Source organism: Coffea eugenioides, chromosome 4 (assembly GCF_003713205.1).
Source record: "Coffea eugenioides isolate CCC68of chromosome 4, Ceug_1.0, whole genome shotgun sequence".
Classification (NCBI taxonomy): Eukaryota; Viridiplantae; Streptophyta; class Magnoliopsida; order Gentianales; family Rubiaceae; genus Coffea; species Coffea eugenioides.
In genome coordinates this window covers 43396106-43419901 of record NC_040038.1, presented here as the reverse complement: position 1 = coordinate 43419901, position 23796 = coordinate 43396106, and the positions used below count along the sequence as shown (strand labels likewise).

Sequence of the window (23796 nt, the reverse complement as noted above, 5' to 3'; positions counted from 1 at the left end):
AGATCCCACCTTATCCCTTTTTTTGAAAAATAAAAACTCTTTTCGGTATGAATTCCAATTATTCTGGTATATAGTTTTATCAGTCATTATAGCTTAATCAAGCTAGACTTCATAAGCGCCCCTCCTGGGCAGCTCATTTGGTTACGACAGCCCCTTGAAAGTCGTTGTCCAGCTCCCCCACCAGGGATCGAGTCTCAAGGTTACCATGTTCGAGGGGAAGGGGCCTCTCCTCCCGGGCCGGAGTGGGATTAGTTAGGCCCCGTAAGAATTGATCCGGACACCCACTCCGTCAGAAAAAAAAAAAAAAAAAAAAAAAGCTAGACTTCATAAGCAGCAAGGCAGTTAATGGTATTAAAAGGAAAAATTACTTTGAGGTTATTTCAGCTTTTTGACAATAAAATGCTAGTTTAAGCTTAGCAAATATGACAAAACAGTCAATTTTCAAGCTCATCATGCAATGATGGTTCAAGCTTAGCAACATTCCATGCAGAGGCTTATCTTATCCAATCGAATATACTGCTCTCCCAGTGAAACCCGTGCAAACTTTGCAGCAAGCAATGTTCAAGCACTGCCAAATCAACTCATTCATCATTGGATTGCCCCAACATCTAGATGCCTCTCGTCTCGGACCAAAGACGAAATTCAGTTCAAAGAGAATGCATCTGATCCATCCCACAATTTCATTTATGATACTAGCAAAGATCCGCTTCTACTTGGGACTTTCAAATTTTGCTCGAAGATGGAACCAGGGTTCTTGAAGCAGTTTACCTCATTGATGCACATACGTACACCTTGAACAAATTCGCATCATCAACTGATCATGCACGCAGAACAGCCCCAGCGTAGCTGCTGCAACCGAGCTCTGTCGATGAATGAGCACTTCAACCTCATCAAAGACAGGTGCCCAGGAATGCCCTTAATTGCTTGGTGAAAATTTTGGGTCTATGAATTTATAATCACCAATATTTCAAGGATGATGCTAAATTTTTCTCAAACTCAGAAAACGTGAATTTCTAGTCTATAGATGAACCAGGGAGATCTGGCACAGTACCTTTTATCAGTGGACAGCAACAATGACACTAAATCCAAATGATGGATCATTTGAGACATCAACTTGACATGCCAAAGAACATCAATTCTTACTCCAGATTCCTGATGGGAATATAAAGTCTTCTCAGTATAACTTGTCTATAGAAGTTTCTAGTCCGAAAGAATAATATTAAACCAACAAGAGACGCCAGAACAGTAGTTGATGCCATAATAAGGAACGATAACATGAAGCAGTGAGTTCCAATGCAAGTGTTGTCACTCCCTGTCGCTTCTTTGTCATAGATGTAACCAACTACTCTAACTGAGAGAATATAAGTTCCAACAGGATTTGCAATACTGACAGTGTTAAATATTGCTCCCATATGTGCTGGACCAAATATCTCTGAAACAATTGTAGGCATCAGTGACCACTGTGAGCCATAGCCGATACCAACAAGAACCAAACCCGCATATAGAGCACCAGGCAAACCAGAAGCAATCACAGCATGACCAATGCTCATAGTTGCTAGAGTGATGGTTATGAACAGTGGCCTTGACCAACCTTGTGCATGCAAAAAGTAATCAGACACAAACCCAGATCCAAACCGCCCAATGAAATTCCAGATGCTCCACAAAGAAGTTAATGTACTTGTTGCTATAGTGGAGTAGCCAAAAGATTCTCCTATTTGGCTGACATTATTAACAGTAGCTAGTCCTGAGCCCATACCACATGCTGAAACAAAAAATAGCAACCAAAAATCGATGGTGCAGATAGATTGCAAAAGATTCAGATTTTCTCCCCGTTCTGGAATAGTCCTTTCATTATTTATATTCATCTCTTCATCAGCATCGCAAGAAATCTCTTGATGACCCTCAGGATCTTGTCTGGTCTGCACGAAATTGTTGCCCAACTGGTTTCCATCATAAACCAATTGGTTCTGCTCAAGCAAGGATCTTATAATCCTCCTTGCCTTCTCCTTTTCGGCTTTAATTGCTATGTATATAGGTGGCACTAGCAACAAAATAAGTATGACAAAAGTAGAAATTCGTACTGATGAACGAAATGTAAGGACATTCTCTAGGACTATTACTGCCATTAGATAACCAGCAAGAACTACAGCAGCCAACGAGAAAACATTAAGGTATTTCTTTTCGCCTACTTCATTAGTTGGAGTGATTCTTACAAACCACATTAGCAGAAGGGCAGTTATGGAGGGCAAGAGTGCCAACATCAAAATATATGTGGTTGGCTTCTTGTTGAGAATTGTATGGTACACCTGAATCAATATTGCACCGCTCAAGCCAAGAAAGCCCTACAAAGAAAATATGAGAGCAGAGTATTGTCTTGCAAGATGGAAAAAATATAGCAAACAAACAAAAAGGAAAAAAGGAAGAGAGAGAGGAGGAAAGGAACACGAAAAAGTAAATCAAGGTTTAGAGACCATTGGCGAGTCAACTTCTTTCCATCAGATAGACCACCAAACTTTCACAAAGTATATGTTTCTGGCCTTCTTGTTAATTGCAGATGTTAAAGTAAACCAAAAATAATGTCCACACATGGCTTAAGTTAATGGACACTTGCAGAAGCAAATTTTCAAATAATTTTAACATTTTATATTGCAGTGGCTTGTTTCATTAAAAAATAATAATGATAACTATAAAGATATAGTTATGGTACTCTGTTAAAGATCTAGTGTCGATATCGATTAACAGCCACTTTTGGTTTCTGCCCTAAATGACTTTCATTAGCTTTACTAATACCAGATAGAAGAAGTTGAATAGGTCTGCAATCCACCTTATTAATTTCTATCTCTGGTAAATAATCGACGAGAAAATCCTGTTGGATTAAAAAAAAATTTACTCAAACTGAAAATTGAGATATTATGCAAATTGGGAATGACAAAATTCAAGACCCTAATAAACATTTTTATTAGTTTGGCCAATAAACAAAACATTTTTCAGATGTAGTTTCAGCTATTAGGTAGTTGTCGACAAAAAAATAACTAGAAAAAGGAGACAACAAAATATAAGCAAAGCAGACATATCACAATAGTAGATTTCCACCCACATAATCATTGCTTTCAATAGAATCCAATTCAATTACCAATAAAACCAGAAAGTCTGTCCAAATAGATGTATCATGTACATTGTAACCGTAGCTAAACACTTGTTCCAAATCAGAAATATAGCATTCGAATTGCCTAAATAGTCCTAATATTTTCAGATATTGCTGAAATATTAAAATCCTTTTCATGAACAAGGATGCCTTATTCAATCAAATTTATCTTGCAAATTTATCCCAAGCACCTTTAAAAATTTCAATTCATGATAATGGGCTTAGAGTTACATCTTGTTTGTGAATTTGACCTCCGAAATAAATATGTTTCACATGAAATCGGTGGGTGGACATCAACAAGTGCAAGCAAGGAAATAAATATTTGAAGTTGACGTTTTCACATAAAGGAGACAACCTTGTATGTATCTAAATACAATAAGAAAGCACTAATCATTATTGATTAATTCTTTTTACCTCAAAAAGTGAAAATAATTAGAAAATTTTCATATTTTGTTTTGAAATATACAACCAAATTAACATTTGTAAAATTTCCCAATCAAAATGCAATAGCCAAAAGCATTATAAGCAGCATCAGAATTGGGAACTTTAATCTCATTCATTTTTGTTTCTAAACCAAGTTTCCATCAGCAAAAAATGATGATTTGTATGAGGGAATTTCTAATTGTGTTTAGGTGAAATGCAACTCCTTAAGATGTTCCATCGACAAGAAGAAAACCAAAAGATAAATAAATAAAATCAATGGCTCATTTCAAAATGAACTCTTACTTTTGAAGAGTATACAGAAATTTTAATATATCAATTCCATTTTTTTTAAAGAAAATATTGGGTTAACGATGGAGCAAATTCATCCCTTCATTTTGCTCATTATCAGTAACAAACAACTTAGAGATGAGGGCCTACTTTAGGAATTTCTTTTTCTTTTTTCAAACATATCCACATCTTGACACTTCACTAAATTTTGATTAGATCAAAATTGATGATAAGGCATAGATAGAGTCTGAAAATTATACCACCATTACCCTACGGACTGCCTACACCAGTGGAAGGCCCCAAGTCCCGACCCTTTTTTTTTAATACGTCTTAATTTAGTGTCATAATACCAACTACTCCTTTGAGAAAAGAAGTACCCCACTCAACTAAACATTAATCATGCCTAAAATTATAAATCCAAACTATCCGTAAAATGCAGAAAAAGTGGGAAAAAATGGGGAAAAGGGGAAAAAAATCATAATATTAACCAAGCATAATGGTGCATTTGCCCGCGATTTGGGGCATAAAATATAGACACTTGAAGTCCTCAAATCTAGAGATTTTAGCCAAAAGCTACCCACTCCTCAGTGGATGAGTACCTTCAGAATTGAAATTTTGCAACTGACTTTCCAATTCGATATAAGCATGCATTCAGGGCGTAATGCTAAATCCCTCCACCCCAAGCAGTCTGGTCTCATTCAACAGAATGATGCAAATAGCTTTTAATACATTGGTATGTTTCATTATCGACAGATACCTTCAATTCTTATCTAAACACTGTATAGTCTTGTAGTTGCCACCATATCAGCTAAATCTACCATGGGAATTATTCTTTTGTTTGCTTAAAATACAAACTCAAACTAGAAATGCGGTCCTTAACACACAAACTCAAGCTAGATTAGTAACTCTGGCAATTTGTCCGTTCATTTTGTGCATACTCTCATCAAATTTTAGGAATCACAAGCTTGGATACAAACCATTTCACCGAGAGTTGTATTGGTAAAATCTCCCAAGGCCAGATATAAGCAATGGGAAACTACACCAGTGTTCCACAAACTAAAACAGTATAAGATTTATATGCCATATACGGACATAAATTTGCATCTAAAATCACTCTCAGATATGAATAAAATCTGCATTTCTAGATTCCTGATGTAATGGGGCATAGGCTTGAAGCTCTGTATCTCCTCGAGGCTCAAAGTCAAAGACCTTCTACCATTTTTCTTTCCATCCGTCTATGGAACTAGGGCTGACTACTTACACAAACCAGAGATGGCCAGAAAAGATGGTTCAGAAAAGAGGCTACCAAATCATCCTTTATTCTCAATCTGTGTGTACAACAATATTCATTAGCACATTGAACGTTAACTTATCAGCAAACTGCATTCATAAAGCTCATTTTTTTTTTTAATAAGAAACAAGCAGCAGCAAGGCCCCTAATCCATTCGATGAGCTTAGGCAGGTATCCATCAGTAGCTTGGACACAAAAGCATCATGATCACTTACTCCATCATTGTAAAAATCCAATTCCAGTAACAAACACACAAATTGCATACTACTGCAGAGGTAACCAAACATTTTGAATGATAAGGTCCATGAATTACCCCCAAACCAATACCAAGAAAAAATAAAGCTGGTAACAATGAAGGTGAAAGAAGAAAATTGTTACCTTCATGATGCCAACAACAGTCCCTTTATAATCAGGAAAATTATGAACAGCAGTAACCACATTAGCCGTATTAAAACACGTCGTTGCGTTAGAAGCTAACAACATGTACAAGCCCATGAGCAGCACCGGCGGCCTCGGCAGATTCCCCACAACACTCATCCACATGAAGAAGTAGCCCACAAATACAAGGGCCGCCCCAGCTGCCAAAACCACCCAGGGCCCCCCAATTCTGCTGCTGCGGCGGGGGTTGGTAACGGCGGAGTATAGGAGGCCGGAGAGCACCCCGACGTTGGCACCAAAATCCTTGAAAACAGAAATGGTGTCGAGGGTCGACTGATTATAGCCTTGACTAGTTTTCAAGACTTGAGAGTAGATGGCGAAGGTGTACGCTGAGCCACTGGTGGATTGAATCCAGATGCTGGCCGCCGTGGAAACCCATTTATTCTTCTTGATTATGGTTTTGTAACTCGGATTGTAATCAAGCTCCATACTTCTTTTTTTTTGTTAATTTTCCCTTCCCCGTTTTTAGAAGCTTAAAATTTTCGATCCAAATCCATGCGAGCTTCTTTATTTGGAGTGGAGATTACTGGATAATGTATGTATTGTCGCTGAAACTCGAGAGTTTTAATAAATGAACGGAGGCCCGAGGAAAAAAAAAGGAAGGAGGAGGATTGGAGGTATACTAACACCTTCGGAGTTGTACATGAGTTGACTGAAGAGTGATGTAAGGGGGTGCGTTGGGAGGACTATGTTATTGACACTTGTTTTTTTTTTTTTTTGGTTTACCCCCAATTTTACCTTCAAAACCGGGATGATTGATGAATTGGTGAAGATGATGATTGATGAGATAAATTTGACTTGTCATGCTAGTAAAAGATACAAGTAATTTCAATTATTTACTTTATGGGACAAAAATAAATAAAACCAATTGAAGCAAAGATTTACTTTATATAAGAACGAGTACTAAAAAGAAAAAATAAAAAACCTTTGGAAGCCAAGTTTTTTGTCAAATTTGTCTACTACAAGTTTTTTAAAAACTTTAGTTACAGTAACCTCAAAAAACTTTTCAAAATTTTTAAACTATACACTTCAAAATATTTTTAAAAAAAACACATTTCAAAATTTTTTTTAAAAACTTCTACGGTAAACTGTAATAAAATTTTATACAAACACTCAAAAAACTCAGCTTCCAAACAAGTTACTGATCGGTTTGGATTGATTATTTTTTGAAAAATACGTTTTTAATGTATAATACTACAATAATACATAAATAAAAATAATCTCAAAAATACAAAAAAAAAATAACTTCAAAAATACCAGAAACAACCTCAAAAAACAACTTCATTTATGGTAAAAGTTTTTCATCTATATTATTACAATAAAATATTTGAAAAACACCTCCAAAAATAGGGATGGCAATGGGCGCGGTTGCCCGCGGGGTTAGAAATGGGACGGGGGATGGGACGGGGCAGGGGCAAATAGGGGTGGGAGCGGGGGAGGGGGCAAAATATTTATCCCCGCCTTAAAACAGGGCGGGGGATGGGGCAACATAGACCTGCCCCATCCCCTGCCCTGTCCCCCGCATAAAAAAATACACACACACACACACACATATATATACAAAAGTAACAAAACCCTTTATTATCCCCCTCAGTTCCTCCTTCGTTCCCTCATTCGCAGCTACTGCCGTTGTCTCCCATTCCCCTCAATTCTAATCACTACTCAATTAATCACAGGCACAAAGGAGAGAGGTGAACTGAAAGGACGTGTGACTATATTACTTAAGGACATCAAAAAGTCAGGTTCTTTTTGGTGCATTTGAAGTAAGTCATTTACTGTGGCTTAACTTGTTGTGACAGCATTGCAAGCAATGTCATTGTTTTTATTGATGAGGTCCACACACTTATTGGTTCTAGGACAGTAGGACGAGGCAATAAGGGATCTAGTCTTGATATTGCCAATTTATTGAAGCCATCACTTGGACGAGACGAGTTACAAGTAATATTTCTTCCTTGTTACATGCTTTAATGTGCATTATGTTACTGGATACTCATTGATACATGGACAAGAAATCATGTTACACTGGTATGATCATGATATTGTAAGCTCATGTTTCTAATCTTAACTTGGAATTAGTAGCCGAAAGTTTCTAATTTTTCCGCGCGGGGGACCGCGGGAAAACGGAGCCAGGGCGGGGGACGGGGGGAGTTATTTGACAACGGGCGGGGGGCACCCTCGGCCCATTGCCACCCCTATCCAAAAATAGTTAATCCAAACCGATTGTTTAGATTGTAATTTTTCACAGAAAAATGTTTATATTTTTCGTGAGCATAATTTTTAATCTCATATACATTAAAATCGTTATAATATATTTTATTGCATAAATTTCTAAAAATAGCAATCCCAACAGATTTAGACCATGTAGGAGCACAGACGGGGAATAATGGCATAACCCCGTTTGGCAAGTGAGTTTTTTTTGTGTTTGTCTAAAACTTTACTATAGCTTACTGTAGAAGTTTTTTAAAAAAATTTTGAAGTGTTTTTTTTATAAATATTTTGAAGCGTATAGTTTAAAAACTTTGAAAAGTTTTTTGAAGTTACTGTAGTTAAAGTTTTTAAAAAACTTGTAGCAGATAAACTTGACAAAAAACTTGTCTGCCAAACAAAGGTACTTACTGTGACAGACAAATATTGAAACGGTTAGCTCAAGACTCTGTTGCCAGCCCTGATTAAGCCCATTACATCGACAGAGCTGAACAGAACGAGCTATAGAACTATTTCCTTCCTGCAGCTCCGGGGCCTCTCGTGTCCTCCGACCATTTGTTTATAATTCTCATCAAATCAAGAAATTGGAAACATGCTTGCATAAACTACCTACTCAGCCTCACACTCCCCTTCAACCATCTCCCAGCTGATGATTGCAAATTCTGGATGGATCATACACTTGTTTTGCAAGAAAACAAATAGCCATGTGTGAATGATAATGGATCGTAATTTTCTGAAGTTTTTTGTGAAAAATATACTGTAGCGATTTATCATATGTGAGGTAAAAAGATACTAATTGAGAAATGTATTCATGGAAAACGTAGAGATTTTTTAGTGAAAAATCCCTTTCCAAACAAGCACCTATAGGAGAGAATCAAAAGTTCAACATGTATATATTTTTTACTTTCCTTTTCTTTTGTTGAACGGATGGATCGAATTTCCACATCATTAATTTGTAGTGCCAACTCTCTTGGCTGAGGCTGACACTTCAAGTTAGAATGGAGTTTAAGTTGGTCATGAGTAAAAGGGAAGGTTGTGCAAGCTTGTAAAACGGAACCTGAAAATCCTCTTTAAATTAATTGAACAGATAAAGAGGGAAAAAGCAAACAGCAAAACAAGTCACACAAAAAAAAAATATTTTTTTTTTGGTAAAAAAAAAGTCAAAGTCAAAAAATTCTTTGTTTTTTTTTGGTCATTCTGTCAAAATCCAATATTAAAATAGCCAAAAATAACTAAAAAAGGTACACTTTTACGAATTGGGTGAGTATTTTTTTCTGAATGGTTTTACAATTTTTTTTTTTTCTGAATGATTGATTGTGGGTAATTTTGTTAATAGATTGAAAAGCACAGTAGGTAAACTTTGTGAGACATTTCTGGATAAAATGCTTTAATGCAACAAATATGTGTAGTACAATTGGAGTATATTACATTAATTATATATAGAAAAAAAAAATATCACCCACAAAAAACCATTCAATGTGAAAAAAGGAGAAAAAATATACATGATTCTATGAAAACAGAGGCGTGGAGGATTCACATATTTGCCACACAAACCTGATTGTAAACGTTGAAGTGCCGGGCGAATTGCTGCTGTAAGCCATTCTTGAAACTCTTAAAGGTTGTGTACAAGAAACATTCATTGAAACAGCCTTAGTCAAAACTCGGCTGCTGCTAAGCCCTGCTCAACTCCGTATATTATTCACTCCAATCCCTGAGTAGAATTCAAAGAACCAGGGATTCTTGTCCAATACCCGAGACAGAAGAATCTAACTCTAGCGGGTTGCAGTGTGCCTCAACCATCGAACCACAAGCTGGGAATAAAACCTTCTCGTCCTGAAAAATAGTGCCAGTGCAACGAGGAATCCGAGGACAGTAACAGATGCCAAGATGAAGAAAGATGACATGAAGCAGTACTTGCCGTAGCATGTATTTTCTTCGCCTGCAGCATGTCTGTCATAAATGTAGCCAATGACTCTAACGGAGAGGACGTAAGATCCAATAGGACTGGCCACGGCAATCGTGTTGAATATGGTACCCAAATGTCGTACTCCAAATATCTCGGAGGTAATGGTAGGCATCAAGGACCATTGAGAGCCATAGCATACGCCGACTAACACTGAACCGATAAACAAGTTCCCAGAAAATCCAGAAGCAATAACCACATGGCCAGCGGTCATGGCTGCTAGCGTAAGAGCCATGAGCAAAGGCCTTGCCCAGCCTCTTCTGTGGAGGAATATATCCGATGCATATCCAGCTCCAAAGCGGCCTAAAAAGTTCCAGATGCTCCACAACGAAACCAGAGTACTCCTCTCGACAGTGGAGTAGCCAAGAGATTGCCCTATTTGGCTGATGTTGTTTATTGTGGCCAGCCCTGAACCCATCCCACATATCATAGCAACGAACAGCAACCAGAAGTTGACAGTTCTCATTGCTTGGAAGAGGTTTAACTCCGCTCCAAGGTCGAGCATATCCTCAGAGCCGGATTTGCTTTGAACTTCATCATCATCAGGATGAATATCCACGGGATTTGCAGCTCGAGACGACGTTGTCTCCTGCTTAATTGGCTCAGCCTCATCCATCAAAGGAGTCGTCCCAACGGACGATGTGTAGTACGCGAGGTTCAACGAGCTATCACTCTGAGCTTTACATGCAACGCCAAGGGGCGAAGACAGCAGAGACAGGAGAACAAGAAAGGTAATGATTCGAGACCATAGTGGCAAAGTGATGGCATTTTCCAAGATTATTAGGATCATAAGGTAGGCAGCAACGACAAGGGAAACTACAGAGAAACCATTCAAATATTTCTTCTCATCTTTGGTGCGTGCTGCATCAATCTTGACCAACCACATAAGCAAGATGGAAATGAGAGCAGGAAGCAGCGCGAGGATTAACAAGAAGGTGCTAGGATTGCCTTCAAACAAAGTGTCGTACACTTGAATTACTACTGCTCCGCTCAAACCTAAAAATCCCTGCCCAGACAACAATGCAAGAGTCTGATGACTTTTCAATACACCCTTTATTTCATTTTAACATTTTGGAAGAAAATCTACAGACTTGAACACAAAGAAAGACGTTGCTGAACCTTTTATTATGAAACCATTTGGTAAAGTAGTAGGCCTCAACATTGAGATCATAAATGAGATGTTTTGGTAATGCGTATTAAAAATGTTCTTTCATCTTAATATAGAGGCCATGATCAAGTACTGCCTTTATTCTACATGTTAGTTCCTCAATTTTCTGTCAATATATTTTACACGTTGGTTGAGGCTCACTAGGGCATAATAGATGCCATGGTCTTCCAAGCCTATCGTAGCTTAAGAAATACTTCTTTAAAAAAATTCGGTTTAGAAAAAAAAAAAAAAAAGGAGCTGTAAAACTTAACTTAGCATTATGGACCGATTTTGATTAGGCATGCTGCAAATTGATTTGTCTTGACAAAATTCCAGAACTTAATAAACATTTCCAATAGTTTGCCGTATAAACAGAACTTTGTTGAGACCAAATTTCAGCTTCCACGTAACTATCCAGCAAAAAAATAACTGGGAAAAGGAAAAAAAAAAAAGCAAGGGATAATTTAAAAAATCCTCCCTTGAGGTTTGTGATAATATCACTTAGCACTCTTAAATTTTGAAAAATATCACTTGCCTCTCCGACTTTTAACTTTTTATAACAACTCATTTCAAAATATATTATAAAAAGACTTTCTAGTGGACAGAAAATATGTTCACAACAAAAATATATCACTATTTTGGTTTTGTGAGAAATCTAGTGAACCCCTTAACTTTTGAAAACTTAGGCAATATGATTTTTCAATTAGGAATTACAAGGTGTTATATAACGTTGAAAGACCTATTAATAATTTTCGTGTCATTAGTCTACAACAAAAAATGTAGTAAAATTTTGAGATTTTATATAATTTAGAATAGCCCATAAAGGTTATCCCCAATGAAGAAAATAACATTTTGCACTTTAAAAGCACCTCAAATAAGTTTCTAAATATATAGTTAAGAATTCATCTTTTTCAGGTTTTCAAGCCATTAATCTACACAAAAATTCAAAAAACCTGTACACGATTCATAAAACCTTAAATTCATCCATAAGCACTTTTTGATTAAACAAGTAATTTTGCCTTTGAAAAAACCTTAATTGAGTTTGTAAACATAAACACTTTGTCTTTTTTTTAAGCCATCAATCTAAACAAGAAACTTAGAAAATTTGAAAAACTCGTCAAATTGACTGAAAACACTTTACAATAAAGGAATAATAAAGGGTACTTTTGAAATCAAAATACCTTCTTCATTCAAAAATGAGTTTTTAAATAATATATACTGCAACGAGTTAACAATGTTACAAAAAGTTAAAAGCAGAGGACTCAAGTGATCTTTTCAAAGTTAAAGAGGTGCTAAGTAAAAACTATCACAAATTTCAAAAGAGGTTTCTAAAATTATCCCAAAAAGAAAAGGATAAAAATAAGCAAAATCACATGGCATCAATAATAGTTTCCTCCCACGTAAGCCTTGGCTGGCAATGGAATCCAATTCAGTGACCAGTAATATCATAAAGTCCGTCCAAATCAATGTACCTAGACAGGATTTACACTGCCAACCATCCCAAGGACCTTTGACAATTTCAATTGACGATCATGGCCCTCGAGTTATAATTTATTTGCGAATTTGACCCCCGAAAGAATTGTGCTTCCCGTGAAACCAGAAATGTGCATTAACAATAAAAGGATACCAAGTCGAAGTTGTTGCTATCACATAAAGAAGACAATTATGTATTTAAAATACAATAAGAAAACACTCGCCACTATTGATTAATTCTTATTACCTCAAAATGTGAAAATACTTTGAAAATTTTTGTTTTGTTGTTTGAAATACATAAATAAAATTTTGTATAATTTGCTTTTTTTTTTATAAATCAAAATCGTAATCCAATAGCCAAATGCATGTTAAAAACCATTCAGAATTGGGGGACTTGCACGAGGGAATTTGCAATCCCAATTCAGGTAAAATGCAAATTCTTAAGCGGTCCCATCAATAAAATAAAAACTGAAAAAGAAAAAATGGGCTCACTTGTAAAAATAAAAATAAAAAACGAACAACTTAAAATTAATGGCTCACTTGTAGACGGAATTCCGATTTACTAAAAGTCAAAGACGTGGCAAAGTAATCCTCTTCATTTTTATTTATTTATTTTTTTGTCAATCATCAACCCTACTTCTACTTCTACTCTATTCTAATCTAATTACGCGGGAGACCCAACTAGACCTATAGGGGACCGATGGAGATAGAATCACCACCGGACCAGACGGTGCACCACGGTGCACCACGCACCCGTCTGAATTTTTTTTTAAGAATCATAATTGTGACAAATTGGTGGGAGACAAGTTTCGAAACATAATTCATTTGGCTGACACTTATCCCTAACAATCATCAATTGGAGCGGAGGGTCTGCTTTGGCAATTTCGTTTTCTTTTTTGTCAGACATATCCAAATCTTCACTCCTTATCACGGGCTTATTTTCGATTGATTATTATAATTGATTATAGATTTTAATTTTGAATAATTAATTTTTATAATATTCTCAGTTGATTTTATATTTTAATTATAAATTTTTAAATAATAAAAAATATTAAAATCTATAATTATCTAAAGAGTAAGGCTCCGTTTGGATAGGTCATTTTTTGAAAAATAAAATTTTTAAATACAATGCTATAATAATACATAATAACTCACAAAATATCTAATCCATATAATATATTAAATATTTCAAAAAAAATTTTGTAGTAAAAAATTTTCATATAGATTATTATAATAAAATTTTTTAAAAAAGGTCTTCTTTAATTCTAAAGACTAATTATTAAATACCACATGCACTCACTTTCTTCTCATTTTTTGCCTTTTATCAAGTTTGCGTCTCTGTTTTCTATTATCCTAACTTCCTCCAGATTCCAAACTTCTTTATATATATATAGTTGCAATCTCTAAATTTCAAAAACGTGAATTAAAAATTTAAACTGACAATATCTAATTCTCATAGACGTGAATTTTGTATAATTTTATAATATTATGACATTTTTGGGTCGGATATAAGATTATTTTTTGGTAGATATAATTGATATTGAGATGAAATTTATTTGTTACAACTTATAATTTTAATTTTTTTTTGTGAAAATCCAAATTCTTTGAAAATATTAAACTTTTCATCATATAAATTCTTAAATTAGTCCATTACATGTCTTATTTTGTAAATATATTTTTATATAAATTATTTTTAAAAAAAATTCATTAAACCAAGATTAAACCTGTCCAATCAATTAAACCTCGACCCAAACACCTCGCCGGTTCAATTAACTGAACGAGTTTCAAACATTGCCTTGTATATATATATCTCATACCGGTGCATTTGGGTCACAAAATACGGACACTTCAAAACCTCAATCCAAGAGATTTTCGCCAAAAACTACTCACTTCTAACATTATAATTTTCGTATTTATCAGCTCAAAAACCTTGTCCAGAATAACGTTAGCCACCTCGAATGTTGATGTTCGAAACTGTTCAACGATGGTTCCTGTCTGTTTGTGTCTATGTGTGTGTGTGTATATATATATACACATATCAAGAAAGACAACTCCAAAAATTGGTATTTATAGGAAGACAAATCTCTAATAAGAAGTAGAAACCTCATTTTAATGTAGAAGGAATATTAGTCAAACATAAATACTAGTAGTAGAATTTACCATGCAAAGGTAAAATGTAGTAATAGTAGTAATAAATTAATAATAATTGAAGACGTAAGAAAGACAATTTACCTTCATGATACCAACAATGGTCCCACTGTAATCCTGAAAGTTGTGAACAGCGGTTACGACGTTAGCGGTGTTGAAGAAAGTCTGAGCGTGAGCTGCTAAGAACATGAACAAACACATCAATCCCACCCCCGGCCGGTCAATGATTCCGGTCACCGAAGCCCACATCATGATGTAGCCCAAAAAGCATTGGATTACGCCCGCCAGGATCACCACCCAGGGCTGCCGTAACCAGCTCCGCCCTTGCCCTCTCCCTCTCCGGTCGGGTACCACGGCGGAGTAAAGGAATCCGGAGATGATCCCGACGTTGGCCCCGATGTCCTTGAACACTGACACGGTGTCCAACGTGGCTTGATCGTAGCCTTGGCTTGATTTTAGGATTGGTGAGTAGATTCCGAAGGCGTACGATGCTCCGCAGCTGCACTGTATCCATATGCTCGCCACCGCCGCTATCCATTTGCTGCCGCTGCCGCGGTGCTGATGGCGGTGGCTATTCTCCATTCAATTCGGGCTTCTGCTTCCGGCTGTGGCTTCTGAAAATTTTGAAAGGGCAGTCTAAAAGTTTAAATATGTGGTCCTGGACTCTTGGAATTTTTGTCCAGGTCTAATCTTAATCTTATACTCCGCTAGTAGAAAGGTTATGAGGAATGATTGCATTAGTTTCTGGCGGAGAAATGCAGCGTTGGTCCCCAATGTTTAATGTCTACAGCATTCTAATCCCTGAAATTTTGATAAAAATTAAATCTGGCCACCAATGTTTGGCATCTTAAGCATTTTAGTCTTTAAAATTTCGGTAAAAACAAATTTAGTCCTCAATTTTTTAAATTTGGAACCGATTTATGACAATTGACGAATTTTCTTAGTTACTGACGAAATTGGTCACGTGTTCGTTAATTTATTTTATTTTTTTTTTAAAGAAGTGACTAACTTAGAAAAATAAGAATAACTTCACTTGAGTAATTAATTAACTAAGAAACTAAAAAACTTTTTTTGTTAAATTATACCGGAAAATTGGGTGTTAGGGTCTTTTGCTTGGAGATGGAGAGTGAAAACAAGTTTGGAATGATGAATTAGGCGCTCTAATTGGTTTCCATTTTGTGTAACATAACAAAATTCATTTTTTTTTTTTTGAGCTGGTTAATCAATTAGCATTTGAGTTATTAGTCCTTCATCTCTATTTTTTTTTTAAAAAAAAATAGCTGCTATTTTGCTTCTTTACTTTGATACTCGACTTTATGGACAAATGATTGTACGTGATTAAATTCTATCTACAATTAAGAAAATTTTTCAAATGTTCTAGATTTGCTTTAAATTGTGTATATTTTGGACCAGATTTGTTCTTGCCAAAGTTTTAGTGACTAAAAACCAAAAGGTGCTAAACATTAGGACCGGACTTATTTTTGCCAAAATTTTAAGAACCAATTCTATATAGGTACTAAACATTGGAGACTAAAACTAGTTACTATAACTGGAAATATTAGGAGCTTGGAATAAGATTGAGAGATACCGGAATATATATATATATATATATCGAATATTTCGATTCTCTCCCGTGGGATGCCCTGCTGTCTACCCTTTCTCCGTCTTTAATTAATAGTATATTGGATCGAATGAAGATACTGAGACCTCAAGTGGGCTGTCTGCATCGGTTTTTTCTTTCTCTTTTTATTTTATTTTATTTTCTTTGTCAAAGGTCAACTTTTGTATATCCTTTCTCTTTCTAATTAGTTTACTGAAGATCTTAGAGATTCCCCGTTAGTTGTAAAGTTACAACTTTGCACCGTCCGGGGAAATAAATTGTTGGTCAAGTTTGTGTTTTATATATTTTTTAAATAATTTTATCTACAATAATCTCAAAAAATTTCTTAAAGTTATTAAACTATACACTTTATAATACCTAAAAATTTACACGTTTCAAAATTTTTTTTATAATTTCTATAGTAAATTACAGTTAAATTTTATCGCCAGTGGTGATGCCACATCACTTATTTAGTTCCTTGTTGTTTTCTTTTTTTTTTTCGCTTTCTTAAAATTTTTTTGACAAGTTTTGTTGGTCCTTTTGGGACTGATATTTATTATTCGTAGTACAGTGATCTAACATTCAGTCATTGACCGTTACACGCCTGATTATTAACCTAACCTTCTTCATCAATTGATTCACCTAACCTTCATCATCAATTCATTCACCAGACTCCATCTGGGGTCCTTCCTTCGTCAGACGTAGCGAAAGTGAAACTTTTCCTTCGTTTTTTGGCTGGCAGGCAATGATGAAATTTAACGTTTATGACCTCAAAAGCAAGAGTTGGGCGGGCCTCCCTCTACAAATTGTGTCCCATCCCTTCTTTTTTGATTTTTTTTTTTTTGTTGAAACTTGGTCATTATCATATTCAAGGTAAAAGGCCATCAACATTTTCGTCCTCAATCCCATTCCTCGTATTATTTTAAATAATTATTTAAAATAATTACTGTAATATTTTTTGTGATATGATGTATGTGAGATAAAAAAATAATTAAAAATAATAAATTTAAAAATGTGTTTAAGATAAAAGCGAAATTTTTTTTTGAAAAAATTTACTATTCAAACATATGGAGTCTGTCATGCTTTGTCAAGTGCTAACAGCCAGAGACAACTTTTTTTTTTAATCTAAAAGGAAAAAAAGGACATTTATGCGTATCTTACCCTCTTTTCAATTTCTAACTTTCTAAAATGAACGTGGAATATATGTAATTATGCTTTTCTTTAGCATTATGTTTTTACGCAAAAAGTGACTCCCAATAAAATTTGGGATCATTACTTTATTACTTTATTATATGAGGTCAATAGATTCTATGTGACATTTAAAAAAAAAAGAAAAAGAAACAAAGGAAGCGTAAAATTTAAGAAGTAAAGAAGAAGAAGGAAGAATTGAACTTAGATTTTCCAACTCTTAGAACCTCAGAGGTTGTATGTTATTAAAAATGAACGTAGCATTATGAAGTAATTGTTTACTTATTGCTAATAGTTTCATCTCAATGCACAAATTTTTCAAGGAAAGAAGTTAATAGTACTCTCTTTGACATTTTGACCTTGCGGATTATACATAATACTCGTATATTTCATTGAATTATTAACCATCCTTTTTATAAAGTTGTGATTGAAATGAGGAGTAGTTTACTTTTTTTTTTTATTATTCCTTTACACAAGGTTAAAAAAAAGGTCAAGGTAAGTGTCATTAACAAATAAAAAAAAAGTGTCATTAACAAATAAAGGAGTCCTATTAACATCTCTCTCTCTCTCCCTCTGCTTGCTTGAAGCCCATACAAATAAACGGGCTGAGGTTGAGAATGATACTCGTGGCTTATGGTGAGCCAGGCTGAGACCAACAATACTGCTATTTCATTACGATAGGACCATTTCTTTTTTTTTTTTCAAAAGCATGTTTCTAAATGAAAGACCCATTATGCAGTATCCCAAAAATAGTATGCGTAAAACTTAGAATTAATTTGCAGGCATGGATTTATGTGCATGATAAGAATTGAAATTGAAATTCAACTTGATATGAAGGAGTACAGGGTCATATCGACTAGTATATACACTATCAATGTACATAATTATAATTAAAAAACGTGTACTAAAACATCCATGGACACAACATATCAGGCATGTTTACCAAATAGTTGCACTGCCTCCATGGTTGTGTCTAGAGCTGTTAAGTCAATCGAGTAGCTCGAAAACTCGTTAGAGCTCGACTCGTTAAGGCTCGAGCTCGATTCGTTAATTTTGGTTAACGAGTCGAGCTCGAGCTCGAAACATGCTCGTTTAGTTAACGAGCCGAGTAAGCTCGGCTCGTTTGATACTCGAGTAGCTCGTTATAGCTCGTTAATGAAGGGCATATTTGTCATTTTAGAAATCAAAATTATAAAAATTAAAAATTATAGATTTTTATTAAAGTTAATTTGCACGAACTCGAGCTCGAGCCACATGTACATTTAACAAGCCGAGTTCGAACACATTTTAAAGCTCGTTTTCGTAACGAGCTCGAGTCGAGCTCGGCAGCTAAATACTCGGCTCGACTCGGCTCGATTAACAGCTCTAGTTGTGTCAAATTTATTATTGTTGGATCAGAATATTCTGAGGTGATCAACGCACTGGTAAAATTAACATGAATGACAAGTGACATTGCTGAAAATACATTGCCACCCTCGATATATGATAAAGTAATTAAGCTGAACTAATTGAAGATCCCACGGGGAAGCATAACAGGATGCAGCCCATGAACATTTATACAGATCACATTATCATAACAGGATGCAGTTCATGATATATTGTATGGATAAGATGTTTTTTGAATTGTTTTTATTTATGTATTACTGCAAAATTATATTTGAAAAACTTGTTTTTAAAAAATAGGACAATCCAACACACTGGTAAAATTAACACATGAAACTGAAGCATCTGCTTCAATATTTGAGCAGAAGAAAAACCCATGCTGGATGAAATCAAACTGCCATGAATTAATTAAAGATCCCACAGGGAAGCATAACAGGATGCAGCCCATGAACATTATACAGATCACAGTATCAAAGTATATATGATGATTTGGATCGTTCATAGCAATACTGGCGGAACCAGAGGTTGGAGTTTGAGGGAGCAAAACTAATGATCAGGAAAAAAAAAAAAAATTAAGGGGCCGGGCAACCTTACATTTTTGTAGAAGATTTCAGTGTAGAGTCTAATATTTACAGGTATATAAGTGAAAACTTTTAACTTTTAAGCTAACATAAATGATCTCGACAATTTGGGGAGGAGCAAAATTTAATTTTTACAAGGATATAAAAGATAACTATTAATTTTTAAGGGAATATATAGGAATATATTTCTGGAGTCTCCGGGGCAGCTGCCTGTCAGTCCCCCGCCCCTTAATTTGTTTCTGCCAGTGATCACTAATTATTATTCCATTAGCATACGTGGAGCTGAATAAACTACAAAGCATGCTTATCATAATAAAACTCGAGAGATCATCACGGTTTTAGATTTTGTACGGCTTATAAATAATTAAATTGGCAAATCTGATACGAATATCGCAATGACAATGACCACAGGCGTAATCACAAAGCTCCTAACGTAATACGACAAGTTCGTGACACATTGTATTGTGAGCAAATATTTTAAAGTATCGAGTAGTTTAACTCCGATCGACATTCAACTTTACTTAATGAGCCTTTTCAGTAGATGTTCGATGATGGGAGGTGTTTAGCGAATGTAATTTACATTTAGGTTCTCATTTAAAGGTATTCATTTGTATTTTTCGTTTCGTTGCATTCGGACATTATTCAAACTTATTAATCCAGTGTTGATATTCAGCAATTATCAGATTAACGTACCTCGATTAGATGATGAATAAATCTAGAAATGGATGATTTTACACAGTGTTTGATTGTTAATAGCATAACGAATGATTGCAGTCAAAATTGTATTTTTAACTAGACTCATGTGAACCATGAGATTTCTCTCATGTAAATTTTTATAAAGATATGTAAAAGTCTAATATTAAGGAATATTAACTAAAAAGATACTTGTTTGTACTTCCCCTTTCTTGTATTTAATTTGACTTAATTATTACGTTGACTTTGTTCTTGCTTCTTATTAACCAGAAATAAGAGTAAGCTGCTTTAACGAACTGATAAATTAGTAGAAGGTCAAGGTCCAAGTATTTGCTTTAAAGTTGTATTAATTGAGAAGAAGGTCATAATTATAAAGAAGAAAAATTAGACGGTCAAAGTTAAAGTATATGGGACACGTGCCAGAACGCGCATATGCGACGATTGCGCGTGCCTGTTGTGAGGTGCACACGTGCACATACGGTCAGGAGAGCTTTTTTTTTTTTTTTTTTTTTTCCAGAAATTTAGAAATAAGTAGTTAAACCTAACTCCCAAGTCAGGAGTTCTGAATTTCTGCACGTACGGTAGGGCTGCAAACGAGTCGAGTCAAGTCGAGTTTTGGCCTAATCGAACCGAGTCTCGACATAATTTCATTGAATTCGAACTCGAGCTCGACGAGTTCACAATTTCAAGTTCAAGCTCGACTCGACTTGATTCGAGCCGAGCTCGAAAAAAATAAAAAATTTATTTTTTAAAAAATAAATATTAAAATATTAAAGGATATATATGTAATTTTACTATTAAAATTTAAAAATAAAAAATATATATATACTTAAAATAAAAAAATAAAATATATATATACTTAAAATAAAATATATATATATATATACTTGAGCCGAGCTTAATATTTTGAATTCGAGTTTGAGTTCGATTTCGACTTGAGTCGCTTGCGAGCGGTTCGATTCGTTTGCAGCCCTAACATACGGTCAGGAGAGCTTTAACTATCTGAATTTCTGCTCTAATTCTTACTTCAAGTTCCACTTGCCAGAGGAGCATGTTACTTGGACGCTCCACCCCCTCCTTAACTCTCCATCATTCTTCTTTTTTTTTTTTTTTGATAATTCCTTCATAATTCCTGTTATATGATCCATTACTCACATTTTGAGGGTTACAATCAAATCGAGTTATATATTTCTCAAGGTCACCGTCAAAATACTAGCTTTGCTTGAGATGTAGTACAAGATTCAAGATAAAAGAATTACACCATTTAAATAAAAGACAATTTTTTCAATTGGTGCAACGCTCAGAATCCAATGAAAATCATTTCAATTATGAGTGGAATTGATCTAATGTTATCTAGTTAATTAAGAAGATTTGTAAATTGATTAAAAAGTATACTAGCAGAATCAATGCTTTTGACAGACATTATCTAATTAGCTAGCCAAGAACAATTTTCTCATTGATAGACTTGAATATTATATATTTTATTCATACTGTTAAACTTGCATTTTATTAATTTTGAACATCATTATGTATAATTCTCTCTACAGTGTTGTTCGCTAGTACAAATTTTGTCAAAGAATCCATATATAACTCAAATACATATTTTCAACATTACTTACAAAAATCTTATCATTTATATTCCTATTTTCCCTTGTTGCTTTTGCTTTTCCCAAATTGTCAATTTTATTTTTGTTCACAAGGATATTCTTATTCAGACACGCATTATCTGAAACAATTAGTCTTGTTTTGTAAATAAAAATAGAAGAAATTAATGATTACCTCATCTGTAATAACAAATATCCTAAAAATGAAATGCTATTGATTTTAAACTTTTCTAATTAATCACTCATTTAAAATCTCAGGTCTCTTGTGTTTGTTCAAATAATAAACCAAACAATTTACAGAAAATTAGTGAAATGGCATCAATCTAAATTATATTACCTGTGTTTATCAAGTTAGCATAAAATTTATGTTTAGCTCTTTTATCACCTCCCTTTCTTTTTATTCTTTTTCCATCCTTATTTTAAAAGAGAAAGTTCACATCTTCATAATGAACAAAATATTAACATTAATTATCAAATGTTTACTATTTCTTGTCCATATAATTTTGAAGAAACAGTTGAGTGAAATGTTAAAATTGTCATATTGATCCTATTCTGATAATCCCGTTCTCCTCTCCGTATAATTTATATGTTTTCCCAAAGGAAGGTGGAAAACGGCAATGACTGGAGAGTGTCTGCACGGCTTAGATTAAAACAGTGGGGAACTTTCACCGCAAAACTAAATGCAGTGGACATTGATGTGGCATGAATCCATTGGTGCAGGCGTGCCCATCTTTCTTTAATCCCTCCCGCGCTAATCCTATGTCACCCCACAGCAGGAAATGGGGCAGGAACGGTTGTCTGCCTCTCGTTCCTGGCAGTTGACGGCCATGATTTGATCAAAAAATTTTATGCGGCTCAAATTACATTTTGTAATTCGATTTTCACACAGTGTGTGAAATTCATAAAAATTTGTTCTAAAGTTATGTCGTGTGCAAAGAAAGTTACACAGTGTATAATCAAAGTTACGCATAGTAAAAAATGCACACAATTGACAGAAACGATTGCAGGTGCAACCGTTTGTGCCCCTTGTCCCACCACAGCAAAACACTGCCAAACAGAATGCTGACAAGTTTAGAACGGCTGGGAAATGGTATGTGGTCATTTCATTTGTTTTTTTTTTTTTGGGCACAAAAGAATTTGCCACGCTTTTACTTGACAACTCAAAATGTAAACGACGAGAGAATTTGAAGATTGAAAATCAACGAGCTTATACAAAAAAAAAAAAAGTGTTTACTAACCTTCTAATCTATTGAATGATTTCTTTTCAAAAATTGATAATATTTCAACAGCAAATCTCTAAATTATGAAAATTGATGTCTTTTTTGTTGCATTCGATGATTTTCATATATTAGATTTTCACACTTTTTCCACGGTGAGATTTGGTTGAAGAAGATCAGGGAGGTGAAAGGGGAAGGTTTGCAGTGGCTTTTCCTTTTTTCTATACATTTTTTATTTGTCTTCGCAAATTATTACTTCCTCTGTCCTACTTTGATAGTCCTGTTTCTTTTTTCACACAATTTAAGAAAAAGTAGTTAACTTTGTTGAAAAAGTAAATTTAGATTACTATTTTCCTAAAATACCCTCACATTAAATATGGTACAACTTTATGGGAACTTGAATTGATGGTAAAAAAAGAATCAACTCTCATTAAATGGGGTAGGTTTATAGTAACAACTACTTACATTGAATAAGGGTATTTTAGAAAAATTAAAATACAACTACGTTCTTCAATTGGAAAATGGACTACAATTTAGGACAGATGAAAAAGGAATACATGACTATTAAAGTGGGACGGAGGGAGTACAAAAGAGTGGGCTTTTTCCTTCCAAGAAGGGTTTTTTTTTAAAAAAACATTGTGCCTTTTCCCTCCAAGAAAGGTATTTAAAAAAAAAAAATTATCCAACCCGAACTTGCAGGTAATTTTGTCTATCCATTATTTTACCAGTGATACTACTATTGTCCTTTATCTGTTAACTAACTGTCACCATTATTACTACTTGAATGCTTTGACTACGAGTTAATGGGATGAATTGTCAAAAAGAAAATAATGTTAGGAAATAACTTGCAGAACACCACAAATGTTAGGTTAGGGGCATTTTTCACAATTCTTTCATTAAAAAAAATGATTGAAAAATTATATTTATGATGTCAGTTGAATAATATTCAATTTGTTTTCACAGATTATGCTAATTATGTGGACCATTCACACACACTCACTAGTTAAAT

The 23796-nt window shown here is 34.6% G+C and overlaps 2 protein-coding genes across 2 annotated transcripts; both read right to left on the bottom strand.

The window, feature by feature from the left end:
• Positions 1-343: 343 nt before the first annotated feature.
• Positions 344-6147, bottom strand: LOC113767400 (protein NUCLEAR FUSION DEFECTIVE 4-like). Its single transcript, XM_027311481.1, has 2 exons — positions 5526-6147; positions 344-2342 (listed from the first exon to the last, which is right to left on the bottom strand). Exons 1-2 carry the CDS (start codon positions 6012-6014, stop codon positions 1140-1142), a joined length of 1692 nt encoding a protein of 563 aa, XP_027167282.1. The 5' UTR covers positions 6015-6147; the 3' UTR covers positions 344-1139.
• A 2983-nt stretch (positions 6148-9130) lies between these two features.
• LOC113768392 (protein NUCLEAR FUSION DEFECTIVE 4-like) lies at positions 9131-15199 on the bottom strand. Its single transcript, XM_027312732.1, has 2 exons — positions 14606-15199; positions 9131-10759 (listed from the first exon to the last, which is right to left on the bottom strand). Exons 1-2 carry the CDS (start codon positions 15101-15103, stop codon positions 9563-9565), a joined length of 1695 nt encoding a protein of 564 aa, XP_027168533.1. The 5' UTR covers positions 15104-15199; the 3' UTR covers positions 9131-9562.
• Positions 15200-23796: the final 8597 nt, after the last annotated feature.